Source organism: Ovis canadensis, chromosome X, assembly GCF_042477335.2.
Source record: "Ovis canadensis isolate MfBH-ARS-UI-01 breed Bighorn chromosome X, ARS-UI_OviCan_v2, whole genome shotgun sequence".
Lineage (NCBI taxonomy): Eukaryota > Metazoa > Chordata > Mammalia > Artiodactyla > Bovidae > Ovis > Ovis canadensis.
This window is the reverse complement of record NC_091727.1, coordinates 30,665,292-30,682,845: the sequence shown is the minus strand read 5'-3', so window position 1 is coordinate 30,682,845 and position 17,554 is coordinate 30,665,292. Positions and strand designations below refer to the sequence as shown.

The 17,554-nt window shown below is 44.9% G+C and overlaps 1 protein-coding gene across 1 annotated transcript; it reads right to left on the bottom strand.

Moving 5' to 3' along the window:
- Window positions 1-8,048: 8,048 nt before the first annotated feature.
- On the bottom strand, window positions 8,049-9,398 carry LOC138929888 (melanoma-associated antigen B2-like). Its single transcript, XM_070289580.1, has 2 exons — window positions 8,271-9,398; window positions 8,049-8,186 (listed from the first exon to the last, which is right to left on the bottom strand). The coding sequence occupies exons 1-2, from the start codon at window positions 9,396-9,398 to the stop codon at window positions 8,049-8,051; spliced, it is 1,266 nt and encodes a 421-aa protein (XP_070145681.1).
- Window positions 9,399-17,554: the final 8,156 nt, after the last annotated feature.

Genomic DNA, 17,554 nt, shown 5'->3' with positions numbered 1-17,554 from the left:
AAAGGTCCCTTTGACCCTCTGATCCATAGGCTGACTAAGAGATGTTGTGTTTAGGGGAAAGGAGACACTTTGACGCCTTCAGTGTTGAACTCACAGGGTTCTGGGTGGCCAAAGATTGTCCAGTATCAAAAGAATTGTAAAAGGCCGTCCCTAACTGGCAAGGTACTTTCTGCATCCAGGGACGAAGCACGGATGAAACCAATCCCCCCAAGGGGTTCCTGCTGTCCAGCCTTCTTGCTGTACAACTGAAACACTGGCAGATGATGTTTATCATTTCCCTTTAAAGCTCAGGGCTAGCAGCTCTATAGGTTAGGGGAGTCCTGATCATTTGCACAAAAACCTGACGGCATTGCACAAAAGCATAAAATAGCCTCTCTCTTTCTGTCTCAAATCCTGGAGCTCATTTCCCTTCCTTACCAGTGAATATACTTTGTGGCATTTCGTCCAGAATAGGGCACTTTCATCTACCTTAAAACCTGTCCAGACAGATGTCCTTTCTCCTCAGTGATTTTCTCTTTTTAAATTTTATTGGAGTGTATTTGATTTACAATGTTGTGTTAGTTTCAGGTGTACTGCAATGTGATTTGTTATTCATATACATGTATGCATCCTTTTAGAGAATCTTTCCTCATATAAGTTATCACAGATCGTTGACTTTCCTGTTCTATACAATAGATCCTTGTTGGCTATCTATCTTAAATGCACTTCTGTTTATACATTCATCCCAAGCTTCTGATTTATTCCTCCCTGCCACGTTTCCTCCTTGGTAATGCTTTTGAACTGTGGTGTTGGAGAAGACTGTTGAGAGTCCCTTGGACTGCAAGGAGATCCAACCAGTCCATTCTGAAGGAGATCAGCCCTGGGATTTCTTTGGAAGGAATGATGCTAAAGCTGAAACTCCAGTACTTTGGCCACCTCATGAGAAGAGTTGACTCATTGGTAAAAACCCTGATGCTGGGAGGGATTGGGGGCAGGAGGAGAAGGGGACGACCGAGGATGAGATGCCTGGATTGCATCACGGACTCGATGGACGTGAGTCTGAGTGAACTCCGGGAGTTGGTGATGAACAGGGAGGCCTGGCGTGCTGTGATTCATGGGGTCACAAAGAGTCAGACACGACTGAGCGAATGAAATGAACTGAACTGAACTGAAGCATAGGTTCATTTTTGATATCTGTACACTCTTTTTCTATTTTGTAAATAAGTTTATTTCTATCATTTTTTAAAATTATATTTCCACATCTGAGTGATGTGACATTTGTCTTTGTCTGACTTCACTTAATATGAAAAGTTCAAAGATGCCCATTTTCTCCACTTTTACTCAACAAGATTTCAGAAGTCCTAGCCGTGATAATCAGAGAAGAGAAGAAAGAAAAGGAATGCAAGTTGGAAAACAAGTGAACCTGCACCGATTGCAGATGACATGATACTAGACATACAAAAGCCTAAGGTTGCTGCAAGAAAACTACTAGAGCTCATCAAAGAATTGGTAAAGTTGCAGGATACAAAATTAATACCCAGTGATTTTCTTAATGACACATGGGAAACAACCTGTTGCCTCTTGTTTGCAAAAGCTGCTTCCCCTATCATTTAGATATTTTGAAGTCAAACCTCTTTCTGAAATTATCAGATCATTCTTAGCTGGCATTAACTTTTCCAGCTTTAGATCCCTCACCCAATTTGGCTTTAGGTTGTTATAATGCCTTTGCTTTTTCTTCAATCATGTTAGAGCCTATAGATATGCCTTGCTTATAGTAATCCTGTACCCACATACAAGCTGTATCTTCAATACAAGATAAAAACATATTTCACTAAAAGCACAAGATTTTCACACCTGCTGGTGTAGCTACAGTGATGGCTTCATAAATTTCATTTTCTTTTTCTTACAGTAGTCCTAATGCTGGATTCATTCATCTTGAAATGGTGGCAACCATGACTGCAGATCCAAACCAGTATACAACGAGCAATCCAACCTTTTTGTATAATGTCATGACTTCTCTCTGCTTCTTGAGAGCACTTCCAGCACCACTAGCGGCACTTCACATGAGTCCCATTGTGTTACTCAAAGTTTACAGTATCGTACCTAACGGAGTAAGAAATAGCTGTGAACCACTGGTGATCACAGTTTTTGAGATAACAGTTTAGTATAGAAACTGTTCATCATAGTTGGATAGTGCTATTCATGATCCATGTCTGTGTGTGTGTGTTGTTCTTACCAATACAAGTGCAGCTGATCTAAGTTTTATGCTTCCCTGTGGTACTTGAATTTCTTAATTGGATTCTGGACCTTCTATAAAGGTTATTTTGCTACTTATATACTGTTAAAATCTGGGCTGCGGAGGGGAAACAGGGGCTAGGAATTCCTGTTCCGCTCTATTCCAGATGCCACACAGACAAGACTTTTTTTTTTTTAATTTCCTGATATGAACAATTTCACTCACTGTCCATTATCATTGGCAAGAATCTCCCAATTCCCTTGTTATGTCATCTTGTTCTGAACCACAAAAGGAGATTCAAGAATTTCTGATTCAATATAAACACCTTTGTGCTTATACTGAAATACAGCAATAAATGGGATATACTTTGTTCATAAACACAAAAATGGAAGTCAAATAAACCTTCAATTACAAGAAGCCTATTCCAATAGTGCCAGAAAGAAACCCCTAAACAGAAAAAGATGCATCTCCCAGTTACCCAGGTCAAGCAAGAACAAAAAAAGACATAAAATGTGCTCCCTTCAGATCCACCTTGGCACTCAATTACTTGGAAAACTTACTTCTCTTTTCAACCTCAAGATGAAGGATCTGCCCTGGATGTCACTATGTGGGAGGAGCAGGCAGACTTGGTTCTGGAACATGCCCAGCCCATGGCAGTAGCGCTCTGTCTCTTTCAGCTCTCGAGGCCTCCCTCTACCTCATCCTATGATGGAATTCAGGACCTCCCAGGGCTGACAGCACGAAGTGGACGCTACAGAACCCCAGTGGTTGTGGGTGGCTATCTCTTTCACTTCTTTTTAAGGGGCCTCACATATAGGTTTGACAGTTGCTACTCTGACCTGAGATTGCCCTCCTTAGACCAAAGGTCTCAAGTCCCTGACGACTGTACTGAGACAACAGAGAAAAGAGATGCTCAGCTTGAGAGCTCTGCCTGAAGCTTTCTTACACCTCATATTCTGGGCTGTTGCATTCCTCAGTCCAGTTGCATGGGTGTCTTCCTAAAGGCCCTTGCCCCTTTGATTAAAGCCTTCTTGGGAAATGCCACATCCCTGGAAGGCTCTGAGTACTTTCTCTCCTGCAGACCTTTCAGAGAAGGAATCCCTGTCCTAGGAGTGATAAGAGATAGGAAATCCATGGCATAAGTAAGGGGGCCCAGGTAGAGACCTGTGAGAGAAACAAAACGTGGTAACCTGTCCCTTCTCTCCTTCAGCCAGACTTCTCAGGCAACCTCTGTTCTAATCAATAACCTTTATATTTTAGATCTAATAGATTTCTTTTATACAAAGGAATGGCTGTGAGATGAGGTTTTTGAGTCCCTTCCTGATTTTATAAGCTTATCTGAAACTGAAAATGTCAGAGCTTTTAAGATGTTTGAACCCTCATATGTGTGGGCAGATGATCCTATTGCCAGCAATACTCTCTCTTTTTTCCTCTCTTCATATGTCATATTTATTTTGGCGTTATTATTATTATTGCTCTGGCTATGGATTACAATATAATAGTTTGACCTGAGAGTCCCTCTTCTTAATGCTTCATACATTTCACAGTAATGAGAATAAAAAGGGAAGTAAGGGCACAAGGTCAGATCAGGCTTGCAGGAGTGAGAGGGTGAGCTTTGGACTAACTCAGATCAAGGGCCTATGACCATCCCTGTCACTTAAACAGCCATGGAAAAGTTTGTCATATCGGTAAACTCTCTGAGAGTGCCTTGGGTTCTTTAACTGTGAAGGGAGTTTGACAAGCCCTGTCTGGAAGGACTGCTGGCATGTGGTGGTAACTGTAGAGCATCTGCCACAGAGCCTGGCAGGCACCATGACCCTCCCTTCTCATGACTGGTGGCACCCATTCCTGGGAAGATCTCATCTCCCTTAGGCCTAATATGGGGTTTCCCTGGTGGCTCAGCAGTAAAGGATCCACCCGTGATACAGGAGCTGCAGGAGATGCAGACTCAGTCTCTGGGTCAGGAAGATCCCCCGGAGGAGGAAATGGCAACCCACCCTAGAACTCTTCCTTGCCATATCCTATGGACAAAGGAGCCTGGCGGGCTACAGTCCATGAAGTCACAAAAGAGTCAGATGTGACTTAGCAATTCAAGAAGGCGGCGGCGGCCTGGTATAAAGAAGTGAGGGAGAGCCCTGCCTGACAGTCTTCCCCTGAGCTTTCTAGAAGTGACATCAAAGGGTAGGGCATGACTCTCCTTTGTCCCCTCTATTCAGGGATGAGTAGACCCACAGTCTCTGCTCGGGCTTCACAATTTGACTTCTGGTGGGGCCTGGGGAATCCCCTCCTTCTTGACCTGAGGCCTATCTCCTCATAGTAAGACCGATACCTCCCTGTGAGCCTGGAAGAGGAAATAAGGCAGCCTTATCTAGCCACCCCTACCCATAGTCTCACAAGAATGAACACTATGGCAACATCCTTGAGAATGACAGACGGTTCCTCTCAAGGTCCCAAACCAGGGTCCAAAATTGACTCTCAGCCAAGCCCAAGACTCCCCCTTCTGTTGACATGGGAACACCACCATCAGACTAAAACCCTAACTTTCCTGCTACTCCTCGGTCAGAGCTGAAGGGCCCCTTGGCCTGGTAAATCTGCCTGAGGCCTTCTGGGCTGAGAGTAGGGAACATACTGTGTGGCCATCCTGGTATATGTGTTCCCACGTTCTTTGCTGTCCTCACCGTCTTGGAAATATTCCCCAACTGGAAACATTCCCTGACTTGCCTTAAAGCTTCTCCACCCAGGCCACTAATTCCCTGATCCCTGAGGAAGAAGAGGAGTTTGCCTCATAGGGCCACCACAGGCCATGGTCTTCTGAGGCTAACAGTAGTGGAAAGACGACGTTCTGCCCCCACTGTTTTGAGGCAGGTGGTCTTTTCAAGTCTTCAGAGTCCTTACTTTGACTTCTGGCACAATGTGGAAATCATCCTTCTGCTGAGCTTCGGCTGCTCCCTTTGATCAGGATGAGGTTCCTTACCTCCATGTGATCCTCTGGGAGGAAGTGAGGAGGGCTCACCACGTCACCCGGCCTAAGTGGCACAGTCTCAGGCCCAACAACAGGGACAGTGCCATCTGTAGCCCCCTTCTTTCTGGGAGGGATCCTTCGCTGTCAGTCTGTATCATCAGTTGACTCCTGTTAGGAACTGGGTACCCTTCCTCAGCTGATACAGGATCCCTAATTAGCCCAAGGACTTTAAAGCCCTGAAGCCATTCGCCTTCAGAAAATAAGGGATAAACCTAGTCTGAAAGCCCTGCCTGCTCCCTCCCAGGGCCCATCACATTTGCAGGACTTTCTGAGAATTTATCTGTAATGGGGTAGTTGGCTGCCACACACTTCATACAGGACTGTACAAATGTCATGCCTGGGATTTCCACTCTCTGATGAAGAGCCAGCCTATAAACCAAGGTCATCTCCTTGACAACCTCCAGGCAGAAGTCAGGTGGCCCTTGACTTGGGCAGTACTTAACTATGCCTCCCAGGGCTAGCTGGAGAGGAGGGACTAAGTGCAGCCCTGTCGGCTGTGGATTGAGGGGCTTCGTGTCCACACCCTGGGTCCTCACTTTGACTCTGCACCCTTCTTGGGGCTCTATTCTCTGCAGATTCCCAATGTCCCCACCTTTCCAGGACCTGAGTTGAAAGTGTTAAGCACAGCAACCCAGATAGTTCTGGACTTCATGGGCTTGCCCATGAGGACACGTCTTAAGGATCCTACTTTTCTGGATGGGTCTTTCCATCACGCTCATTCAGGTTAATCACCATCATTTCTGAGAGATTGATTCTCCCTACCAACCTTAGAACTCTGCGCCGAGACCAAGTTTCTTAGGTCTCCGAGAAGCCTGAAGAATAACTGAGGCTATGCTAATAGGCTAAGCCTAACAGTTCTGAATTCCTTTGTGTCTGAGATCAGAAGGGAGTCTTGTCCCAGTCACCACCATCCCCCATATTCTTGCGTCTTGCTCTCCTCAACCCTCCTACATGGGGGTCTTGCTTTCTGTGTCTTGGATTAAAGGCCTTTGGGGAAATTCCACGTCTCTACAAACTCTTCAGCTATGTTTGCTCTGCAGTGCTACAGAGAATGGGTCCCTGTCCCAGGAGTGATGGGAGATGGAGAAGCTATAGTCCAAGGCAGGAGTCCCAGGACAGGTGGTAGTCCTTTAGATAGAAAAAAGTAGATCAATCTATCTCCTCAGCCACGTGAAGATTCTCATATCCTTTCTGTTCTGATAGGTTTACTTTCTACAGGGAAGAGACTGTAAGGATGACATGGAGACTCCTTGGTCTTCAGAGGTTATCTAACATGGCTAATGGACACGCTTATACAGTCCCTGAATATTGTTTCTTTCACTTATCTATGAGTAGTGAGTAAGGGATACATATCTTTGGTTAGGGATACCTGGCATTCTTACTGCTCTGGCTACACATTTTGATCCAGTAGCTTGAGCACAAGGGCAATCTTTTCTATCACCTGGGACAAATTATGGAGTCCTGAGAAAAGCACTGAAATAAAAGATACAGGGTGGGGACTTTCCTGGTGGTCCAATGGCTAGGACTCCAGGCTCCCAATGCAGGGGGCCCAGGTTTGATCCCTGGTCAGGGAACTAGACCACACGTGCAGCAACTAAGATCCAGCACAGATAAATAAATAAATAAATAAAAATAAACAAAGAAATGTCAAATGCTAAAAGTACTTGTTTAAAAAAAAAAAAAAAGACCAGGGCATGTCTCACGTTGGGGGGGAGAACAACAGTATGAGTGCCAAAGTAGTTCAGAGCAGGAGTCTATTGCCTGCTGTCATTTACCAGCCTTACCTATTTCAGCACAAAACCAAACTCTATGAGCCTTGGGCTCTCCATTGTGAAGTAAGTTTGATAAGCCCTTTCTTGTCAGATTGGTGGAATATAGGTATTTATGGAAAGCTTCTGTCACGGCGCCTGTCTCTATTGAGACATTAGGAGCAACAGCAGTTATTACTATGATTATCTTGACCTCAGATGTTACATCAGCTGGATTTTTTTTTCAATCTATCAGATGTCAGAAACTATGAAGAGTTCCAAGTGGGAAAAGAAAAGACCCAACCTCCCAAATCAGCCAAAATTCAGCTAAGCAATGAAACCAAAGTAATATGTTCTCTCCGACCCCTCTTTACCCTGCTTCTTTCTTGTTCTTCGTGAAGTAGAGACTATCTCAGCCTCTTCCATAGAATGACAGCATCTCTGAGAAACTATCATGAATGCACAGAGGCTAGGACTTCTTTTGACTAAACATCACCAGTACAAGCATGAAGACTTCTGAAGAGCAAATTCTCAATGGTTGTGTAAAAGAAGAGCCACGAATAAATCATTTGCTGTAATTTATATTCTCAAACATTCTTGAAAACCATAAAGCATAAGCAGAGGCAAGTATGTCTCTTTTACATTTACAAAGAGGGAGATTAACCAGAGAGTAAAGCAAGCCAAAAACTGTAGAAATTTCAGCTATCTCCCTAACAATGTATTAATGTTCTGAGCCTCTATTAGTGTGGTGTTTTTTGCATTTCTAAGGACACTCTTATCCTTAAGTGATGTTGTTCTCACCCTGGATCACAAAGGTGATGTGAGGATTTCCAATATTTATTTGAGAAAACAAAATTTTTGCTCCTAAATTTGACAAACAGCAAACTGTGTGTGACCCATGTTATTCACATACTTACATCATGAATCTAAATGGCCTTTCTGTTGAAAAATTTTAAGAACTGAAAATTGGGGGAAATAAAGTATACAAGTTATTAATGCATAGCAGGAACACAGATTGACAGGCTTCTCCACCGACAAAGTGAACAATGGGCTTCAGACCTAACTAAGGGCGAGATGAGCGGCTGGACTTGGCCCGGGGGCGCGCAGTGGCCGAAGCAGAAGGGCCAGCAGCGGCTGAGGGTGCAGTGCCAGGCCGGGCTGAAGCAGAAGGGCGAGCAGTGGCTGAGGCAGCAGTGCCAGGCTTGGTTGAAGCAGAAGGGCCAGCAGCGGCTGAGGCGGCACTGCCAGGCTTGGTCGAAGTGGAAGGGCCAGCAGTGGCTGAGGCAGCAATGCTAGGCTTGGTCGAAGCAGAAGGGCCAGCAGTGGCTGAGGCAGCAGTGCCAGGCCAGGCTGAAGCAGAAGGGCCAGCAGCGGCTGAGGCAGCAGTGCCAGGCCTGAGTGAGGCAGAAGGGCCAGCCCTGGCCGCACCTCTGTCTCCGGTGCTCTCTACCTCCTCTCTCCAAGCATCTTCATATTGTGACAGGAAGGCAGTATGACCCGAATCCTTGACCTTGGCCAAAAACTGCAAGACCTTCATCTTGCTGGTTTCTGTCAGCAATTTAGGACCCCACAGGAACTCATAGCGAGGGGGATCACTGCCGGGCACCTGGCGGTACTCCAGATACCCTTCTCGCACCAGATCTTCTGTGATGAGCTTCCTGGGCTCTCCAAAGATGAAGTGACTTCTTCCATCATAGATGCCCAGCATATTCAGGAACTTCCAGATCTTCTCCTCAGGGGCATGGTTGCCATTCAGGTAGATGACACCCAGCAGAGGCATCAGAAGACCATTCTTCGGCAGCCCCCAGTCACCTCTCATAGACTCACTGTCGCTGAGATCTAGGTTGCTCACCAGGGTATAGCAGTGACTGTTGGGCCTGACTTCCTTCAGCACCAGGCCAAACACCAGCTCCATGCGCTCAGAGGCCCGGCTAAGGATCTCAGGGAATTGCTCCCTGTACCTTCTAGTGACTGCCTTCAGCATTTCAGACCTCTTAATGAGCGCCCTCATCTTATACTTACACAGCATGTACTGTACCAACACCTCTGCCTTCCAGGTCAGAAGATCTATATGAGAGCTCCCAGCAGCAGCTGAGGCCTGGGAGGAATTTTCCCCTTCCTGAACTTGGCCCTCGGCACCTACACCAGATCTCGAGCGTGCTGCACGCCTGACACCAGATCTTTTGCGTACAGCACCTGCAGCAGCACTGGTGGTGCCTTGGGCTCCCTGAGGCCCCTTGGAGATGCCAGCAGCAGATGAGCTTGAGGGACCGCTCTCTGAATCAGGAGGGGAGGAGGAGGTGGTCTCTTCTCCCCCAGATGTGGTAGCCTGATCAGGAAGACCCTGGGTCTCAGCTCGGGCCTGGCGACGTTTCTCACGAGCACGGTGCTTACTCTTCTGCCCACGAGGCATGATGGCTGTGGTCAGGGACCGCAGGCAGGAGTCTGGGCCAATAGACAGGAGGTTGGGGCACCTGGAGGATGGAGAATGAGGTGACATGAGCACCTTAAAACAGGGAGATTCTGCATTGGCTTAATCAAAGGCCGCCTCAGACACTGCCCTAGGAACCCACAAGGCTCCTGTTTTCCTGCTCAGCTTTTCCCCACACAATCCCACAGAGGAAGAATAGATGCCTTTCTTTTCCTCTGCGACCTCTCAGCCCTGCTTTGGATTCACTCAGGTGACAGCAGGTGCCAGCAGTGGGGTTTTCTAAGTTCTACTTCAGTATTATCACGTCAAGTTCTGGCGGAACCTTGGCACTCTTCCCTGTGCTACACTGATGCAGAAACTTTAGACATCCCCATGATCCAGAGATAAGTGAAGGGATGCCTCAGTCCACCTCCCTGCCAGGAGATAGATAACCTGTGCTGAGAGCTCATTAGGGTCCTTTCTATCCTGAGTTCATTGGGATCATCATGCTACGTCCTTACCTTGGCTCCTTAAAATGTTGGGCACCATTATCCATTTGCAGGCTGCTGTCTGCACCTTCAGACTAGATATTTCCCCTCCTGTAGAGTTCGTATAAAACAGTAAAGAAGGTGCTGAGCCTCATAGCCCTTCCCTGACATTTTCTGGGCTGAAATACAAGGGCTGGGATGGGTGCACTGAGTACTCACTCAGGTTCCTATTGAGCTCCTGGTAGAGAAGCTCATCTTTCTCCTGAAGTGATGACTGCTTGATAGTAAAAGCCAGTCACTCCATGTCCCAAAAGCAGGAAGTGAAGATGACCTTATCTTACCAAACACGGTCTCCTGAGAACAAAATCTAGTACAGGCAGGTTGATGTCCCTGTGGACCCTCACAAGATCCCAATTCAAGGTCTAAAATATTTTTGCTTCTGTTTTCTCCTATATGTCTTATTGGAAATAAATTTATTTTTTATAATACTATAATATTAATTTATAATATTGTACCAGTTTCTGCCACACATTAAAATGAATCAGCCATAGGTTTATCTTATGTCTCCTCCATCTTGAAACTCTCTCCCAAGTCACACCCCTCTTAAGTTATCACAGAACACTGGCTTTAAGCTCCCTGGTCATAAAACTAATTCCCACTGGTTATCTATTTTCCATATGGTTATATGTACCTTTTCAATGTTACTCTCTCAATCTGCCCCTCCCTCTCCTTCCCCCACTGTGTCCACGAGTGTGTTCTCTAGGTCTGCATCTCCAGGCTGCCCTGCAAATAGGTTCATCAGTACCATCTTTCCGGATTCCATATATATGCATTAATACATGATATTGGCTTTACTCTTTCAGACTTAACTCACTCTGCATTAAAAAAAAACAAACAACTAGGAATAAAACTATCACATGAGCAAACAATGCCACTACTGGGCAAATATCCTGAGGAAACGCTAATGGAAACAGACACCTGTACTCATGTTCACTGCAGCAGTCTTTACCATGGCCAGGACACAGAAGCAACCAAGGCCTACATTTGACTCATGACAGGGTGGAAGATTTCTCCCTCTGCTGACCACTCCATTCAGACCAAGACCCTGACTTCCCCATTAGCCCACAGTAGGAATCGACATGTATCCTTGAGGTCTCCCAGGGACGAAGACAGGGAGATGTGGTCCGAATGACGTGGTGCGGAACATCCACAGCCCCCAACGTTCTCACCATCCACCAGGAAACCGCAAACCCTCCCTTGCCAACCTGAGGCTGCCCCCACTGACCTGGTCTCTCACTTCCCTGAGATGTCCCGGGAAGTGTCATGTCAAAACGCCTGATTCTCCCAGTCCTGAAAATAGGACTGGCGCTTTATGTGGCTCCATTTCTTATGGGAGGAGCCCCTATCCTTACTAGCGTCACAGCCATTAATATTGTTGGGGACTAGGTCCCTTTGTTGACCTGGGTCTATTCCATTAGAGCAAGGCTCTCACTTCCCCAAAACCAGCTCCAGTGGACACCAGGGGGCACTACAGTTGGTCAGCACTACCCAGGGCCTCCTAGAGCCCAGTATAGGGGGGCCGCTCAGAGTGGCCCCCTTGCAGTGTCGAAGTCTGCTCATCAGCCCTCAGGGCCCTCCTCTAGGACCTAGAGCTTCTCTGGGGGTAGAATCCAGGGTACCCCCTCAGACCAACGCCTTAGCCTGAGACACTCTAGAGCACATTCAGCCGATAGCACTGAGGGACTCATGGGAGCCATATCACAGGAGTGGGATGTGGATGGGTCACTTTTATTGCTGGGAGGGTTGGGAAAGTCCCTTCAGCTCCATTCAGGTCCTCACCTTGGTTCTGGACGAGTCCTGGACACTAAGTCTCCGCCAAATGGTCGCCGCGGTACCGGCCGATCCCCTCGCTTTCAAAGCGGAAGTGGAGGGGAGCTGCGTAGGGTCCTACGTGGGGTCTCCCAGGGATGACGGCAGGGGCAGCGTGCTACGGGAACCCTGGTAGCTCAAAATTCATCCGTCCTCGGGTCCTCCTTGTGCAGTGTATCAGAGCCCAGGATGCCTCCTTCTATGAACCTGAGGCTTCCAGCTCCCAGACAAGCCCTCGCCTTCCCAAGTCCCCAGCAGTGGGAGGCCAGCTCTGCTCTGAGCATCTCTGCTTGTCAGGTGGGTTGCCACTCTGTGAGCCTCCTTCGTTGGGGGACATATCTTCCCACTAGAACTGATGGTCCTCACCTTAAGTCGTCTTAGGGTCACAACACCCCCATCTGCAGATCTCGGTTCTGATCTGGCTAGAGGAGACTCAGCCCTCCCTAATATCACACAGGTTGAATGAGGGGACCACTCAGAAGTAGCTTTGGGGGCTTCACAGAGCTAAGAATTTACAGAATTCTGTTTGGCTCCCTCTGCAGGGGTCCCCGCTAGCACTCAGCATCACATGTGAGCTCCTCCTTGGGATCAGGTCCCTCACTCTGTGAAAATGCGGCTGATTGTATTAAACAGAGGTCTCACTTCACTAAGACTTTCTAGACTGAAACCAACCTGACATCTGTGCCCAGCGCTTCCTGGGGTCCACAGCATCAGTGATTTTCCAGGGCCTCCTTTCGTGTATAGTGTGTGTATAGTGTGTGTATAGTGTATAGTGTGTGTATAGTGTATAGTGTGTTTATAGTGTGTATATTGTGTGTGTATAGTGTACAGTGTGTGTATAGTGTGTGTAAGGTGTGTATATTGTGTATAGTGTGTGTATAGTGTGTATAGTGTATAGTGTGTGTATAGTGTATAGTATGGGTATAGTGTATAGTGTGTGTATTTGTGTGTATAGTGTGTGTATAGTGTGTATAGTGGATGTATAGTGTGTATAGTGTGTATATTGTATAGTGGGTGTATAGTGTGTGTATAGTGTGTATAGTGTATAGTGTGTGTATAGTGTGTATAGTGTATAGTGGGTGTATAGTGTGTGTATAGCGTGTATAGTGTGTATAGTGTATAGTGTGTGTATAGTGTGTGTATAGTGTGTATAGTGTATAGTGTGTTTATAGTGTGTATATTGTGTATAGTGTGTATATAGTGTATAGTGTGTTTATAGTGTGTATATTGTGTATAGTGTGTGTATAGTGTGTGTATAGTGTGTGTATAGTGTGTATACTGTATAGTGTGTGTATAGTGTGTATAGTGTTTATAGTGTATAGTGTGTGTATAGTGTGTATAGTGGATGTATAGTGTGTATAGTGTATAGTGTGTGTATAGTGTGTGTATAGTGTGTGTATAGTGTGTATAGTGTATAGTGTGTGTATAGTGTGTGTATAGTGTATGTATAGTGTGTATAGTGTATAGTGTGTATAGTGTGTATATTGTGTATAGTGTGTGTATAGTGTGTATAGTGTATAGTGTGTGCACAGTGTGTATAGTGTATAGTGTGTGTATAGTTTGTATATTGTGTATAGTGTGTGTATAGTGTGTGTATAGTGTGTGTATAGTGTGTATACTGTATAGTGTGTGTATAGTGTGTATAGTGTTTATAGTGTATAGTGTGTGTATAGTGTGTATAGTGGATGTATAGTGTGTGTATAGTGTGTATAGTGTATAGTGTGTGCACAGTGTGTATAGTGTATAGTGTGTGTATAGTTTGTATATTGTGTATAGTGTGTGTATAGTGTGTGTATAGTGTGTGTATAGTGTGTATACTGTATAGTGTGTGTATAGTGTGTATAGTGTTTATAGTGTATAGTGTGTGTATAGTGTGTATAGTGGATGTATAGTGTGTATAGTGTATAGTGGGTGTATAGTGTGTGTATAGTGTGTATAGTGTATAGTGTGTGTATAGTGCGTATAGTGTATAGTGTGTGTATAGTGTGTGTATACTGTGTATAGTGTATAGTGTGTGTATAGTGTGTGTATAGTGTATGTATAGTGTGTATAGTGTATAGTGTGTATAGTGTGTATATTGTGTATAGTGTGTGTATAGTGTGTATAGTGTATAGTGTGTGCACAGTGTGTATAGTGTATAGTGTGTGTATAGTGTGTATATTGTGTATAGTGTGTATAGTGTATAGTTTGTGTATAGTGTGTACAGTGTATTGTGTGTGTATTTGTGTTTATAGTGGATGTATAGTGTGTATAGTGTGTATAGTGTGTATAGTGTATAGTGGGTGTATAGTGTGTGTATAGTGTATATAGTGTATAGTGTGTGTATAATGTGTGTATAGTGTGTATAGTGTATAGTGTGTTTATAGTGTGTATAGTGTGTATAGTGTGTGTATAGTGTATAGTGTGTTTATAGTGTGCATATTGTGTATAGTGTGTGTATAGTGTATAGTGTGTATAGTGTGTATAGTGTATAGTGTGTGCATAGTGTGTGTATAGTGTATAGTGTGTATAGTGTAGTGTATGTGTATAGTGTATAGTGTGTGTATAGTGTGTATAGTGTGTATAGTGTATATAGTGTGTATAGTGAGTATAGTGTGTATAGTGTATAGTGTGTATAGTGTGTATAGTGTATAGTGGGTGTACAGTGTGTATAGTGTATAGTGTGTGTATAGTGTGTGTATAGTATGTATAGTGTATAGTGTGTGTATAGTGTGTATAGTGTGTATAGTGTATAGTGTGTCTATAGTGTGTGTATAGTGTGTATAGTGTATAGTGTGTGTATAGTGTGTGTATAGTGTGTATAGTGTATAGTGTGTTTATAGTGTGTATATTGTGTATAGTGTGTATAGTGTATAGTGTGTTTATAGTGTGCATATTGTGTATAGCGTGTGTATAGTGTATAGTGTGTGTATAGTGTGTATAGTGTATAGTGTGTGTATAGTGTGTATAGTGTGTATAGTGTATAGTGTGTGCATAGTGTGTGTATAGTGTGTATAGTGTATAGTGTGTATAGTGTATAGTATGTGTATAGTGTGTATAGTGTATAGTGTGTGTATAGTGTGTATAGTGTGTATAGTGTATAGTGTGTGTATAGTGTGTATAGTGTGTATAGTGTATAGTGTGTGCATAGTGTGTATACTGTGTATAGTGTATAGTGTGTGTATAGTGGGTGTATAGTGGGTGTATAGTGTGTGTATAGTGTGTATAGTGTATAGTGTGTGTATAGTGTGTATAGTGTATAGTGTATAGTGTATAGTGTGTATAGTGTATAGTGTGTGTATAATGGGTGTATAGTGTGTGTATAGTGTGTATAGTGTATAGTGTGTGTATAGTGTGTATAGTGTGTGTATAGTGTGTATAGTGTGTATAGTGTATAGTGTGTGTATAGTCCACTTTCAGGTCCTCACAATGACACAGGACGAACCCTGTAACTCCACTCTCTGCTTTATGAAGCTTCTTGTCTTCCATCAAGGTCCTAGTCTCCTGAGAATTCCAAGTTGGAAGTCAGGATGATCCTCATGTGATCCTAGTCCATCAGGGCCTCTGAGACTAGACAGTGGGGATGCAACTTGAGTCCTTCCGATTCCTCTTGCTTAACATCCTCACTACATCTACCACAGCCTGGGGCTGCTCCTTCTACCGATCTAAGATTCCTCTTCTTAGGCTTTGTGGAACCACATTATTCAGGGGTGATTGTCTCCTCAGTTCTCCTTCATGGAGGTTCCCATATCAGCTTCTGTCCCTCGATTAAAGGCTTCCTGGGGAATGCATATTCCTACAAACAGTGAGCAGTTACCCTCAAGCAAATCTTGGAGAAAATGGGTCTCAGTCCCAAAAGTGATGTAAGATTAGGAAAATGCAATAGAAATAAGGAACTCAGGACAGATGTTATGATGTCAAAGAGATCTAGGTGATATATTCCTGCTCTTCAGCCACATGTAGGTTGTGTGCTTAATCGCTCAGTCATGTCCCACTGTTTGTGACCCCATGTACTGTAGTCTGCCAAGCTCCTCTGTCCATGCAGATTCTCCAGGTAAGAATACTGAAGTGTGTTACATGTCCTCCACCAGGGATTCTGCCCAACCCAGAGATCGAACCCAGGTCTCCCGTATTGCAGGCGCATTCTTTACCATCTGAGTTACCAGATTTAGGGTAGTTCTAAAATATTTACTCTCGGCACCTCCCTGTTGGTCCAGTGGTTTTGCGCCCCCATTGCAGGGGTCCTAGGTTTGATCCCTAGTCAGGCAACATGATCCCACGTGCCACAACTAAAACTCTCACATCCAACAACGAAGAGTTCTCGTGCCACAACTAAAATCTCACATTTCATAACGAAAGAGCCAGCATGTGGCAACAAAGATTCCAAGTGTCACAACTAAGACCCAGAGCAGTCAAAAAATAAGTGGAAATAACTATTTTTAATTAAAACAAAGAAAATGTTTACTTTCTACATAGAAGGTCAGCGCCAGGTAATCTTGCAAGCCCTCGATCACTTGAGGCTGTCTGATTTGCACCTGCAGATGATCATATGCTTGCTGAGCAGTATCTCCTTCTCTCCTTTATTCACACCTCTTTATTATTTTGGTGTTTGTATTGCCTTGACTAGGTACTCCATCCCCGTGTTTTCATTACAGAGTCCTTCTTTCTGTCACTCAAGATACATTTTGGACTGCTAGAAGACAGTGAATTAACTGACTCATGAGCACCTCAGGCCGGGACAAGGGGAAGGCTACACGCTGTGCACAAATTCAGACCAGCGCTCCAGTCCCAGCTCTGGCTCTTATCAGTTGTGTGGACTTGGGTCCATCCCCAACTCGAGGAGCCTCAGGTGAAGTGGCTCTGGTAGGGCTAGTGGCATGGCACTAAAGCACCTGGCACAGTGCCTGGACCACACTGAGACTTTACACAATATCTGTTCTTCCTATGATTATGATTCTTTTCATCCTGGAGGATACCACTGACCCTGATGAAGTTCTTAAATCCAGGAGATGGCAGAGAATCTGTGGCATTCTTGGACATGGAACACCAAATCAGTCCAAAATTCTCTTTAGAAAGAATCTTTCATTTCCACTACTAAATCATATTTTGAGTGTGGGGGTAGTATTTTAACTGAACGAAATTCCAAGAATCTAAATTTGACTCCGAGACTAATTCTGTCTTCCTTCCCGGCTGCTCCTTCATCTGAACCACTCCTAGAGACTTCCTTAGTGGTCCAGGGATTAAGACTCTGCACTCCCAATGCAGGAGGCCGAGATTCCACCGCTGATCAGGGAACTAGGTCCCAAATGGCACAGCTTTGCCGCAACTAATAGTTCACACGCCACAACTAAAGATCGTATATGCCACAACTGAAACATTCCCCATGCCGCAACTAAAGAACTCTCGGGCTGCAAGGAAGATCAAGGATCCTGCGTGCCAAAGATAAGACCAAGCATAGCCAAATAAATAAGTAACTAAATAAAATAAGCCCCTATCTTCAATTTCACCATCACCTAAAATATACTCACCTCACAGACTTTGGTGGAATTATCAACATAGCCAAAAACGCTGAATGGAATGCCCTTTCAAGAAAATGAGCTGTTCCCACGACTCACAGCAAAGAGTGTCAGCCCACCGGCTTCTGAGTTTCCGGTTTCATTCTACTATTACTTTTCTCACAGAAGTTCCTTGGAGATGATGTGCATGAAACATCTCGGTTGTGCACTGTGTTCACGGGCACTGGGACAGGAGCACAGGGCACATTCCACCCCCACCCCAGGCGGGATTTCTCTCTCGTCTACTCATGTTGCTCTTTAGTCACCT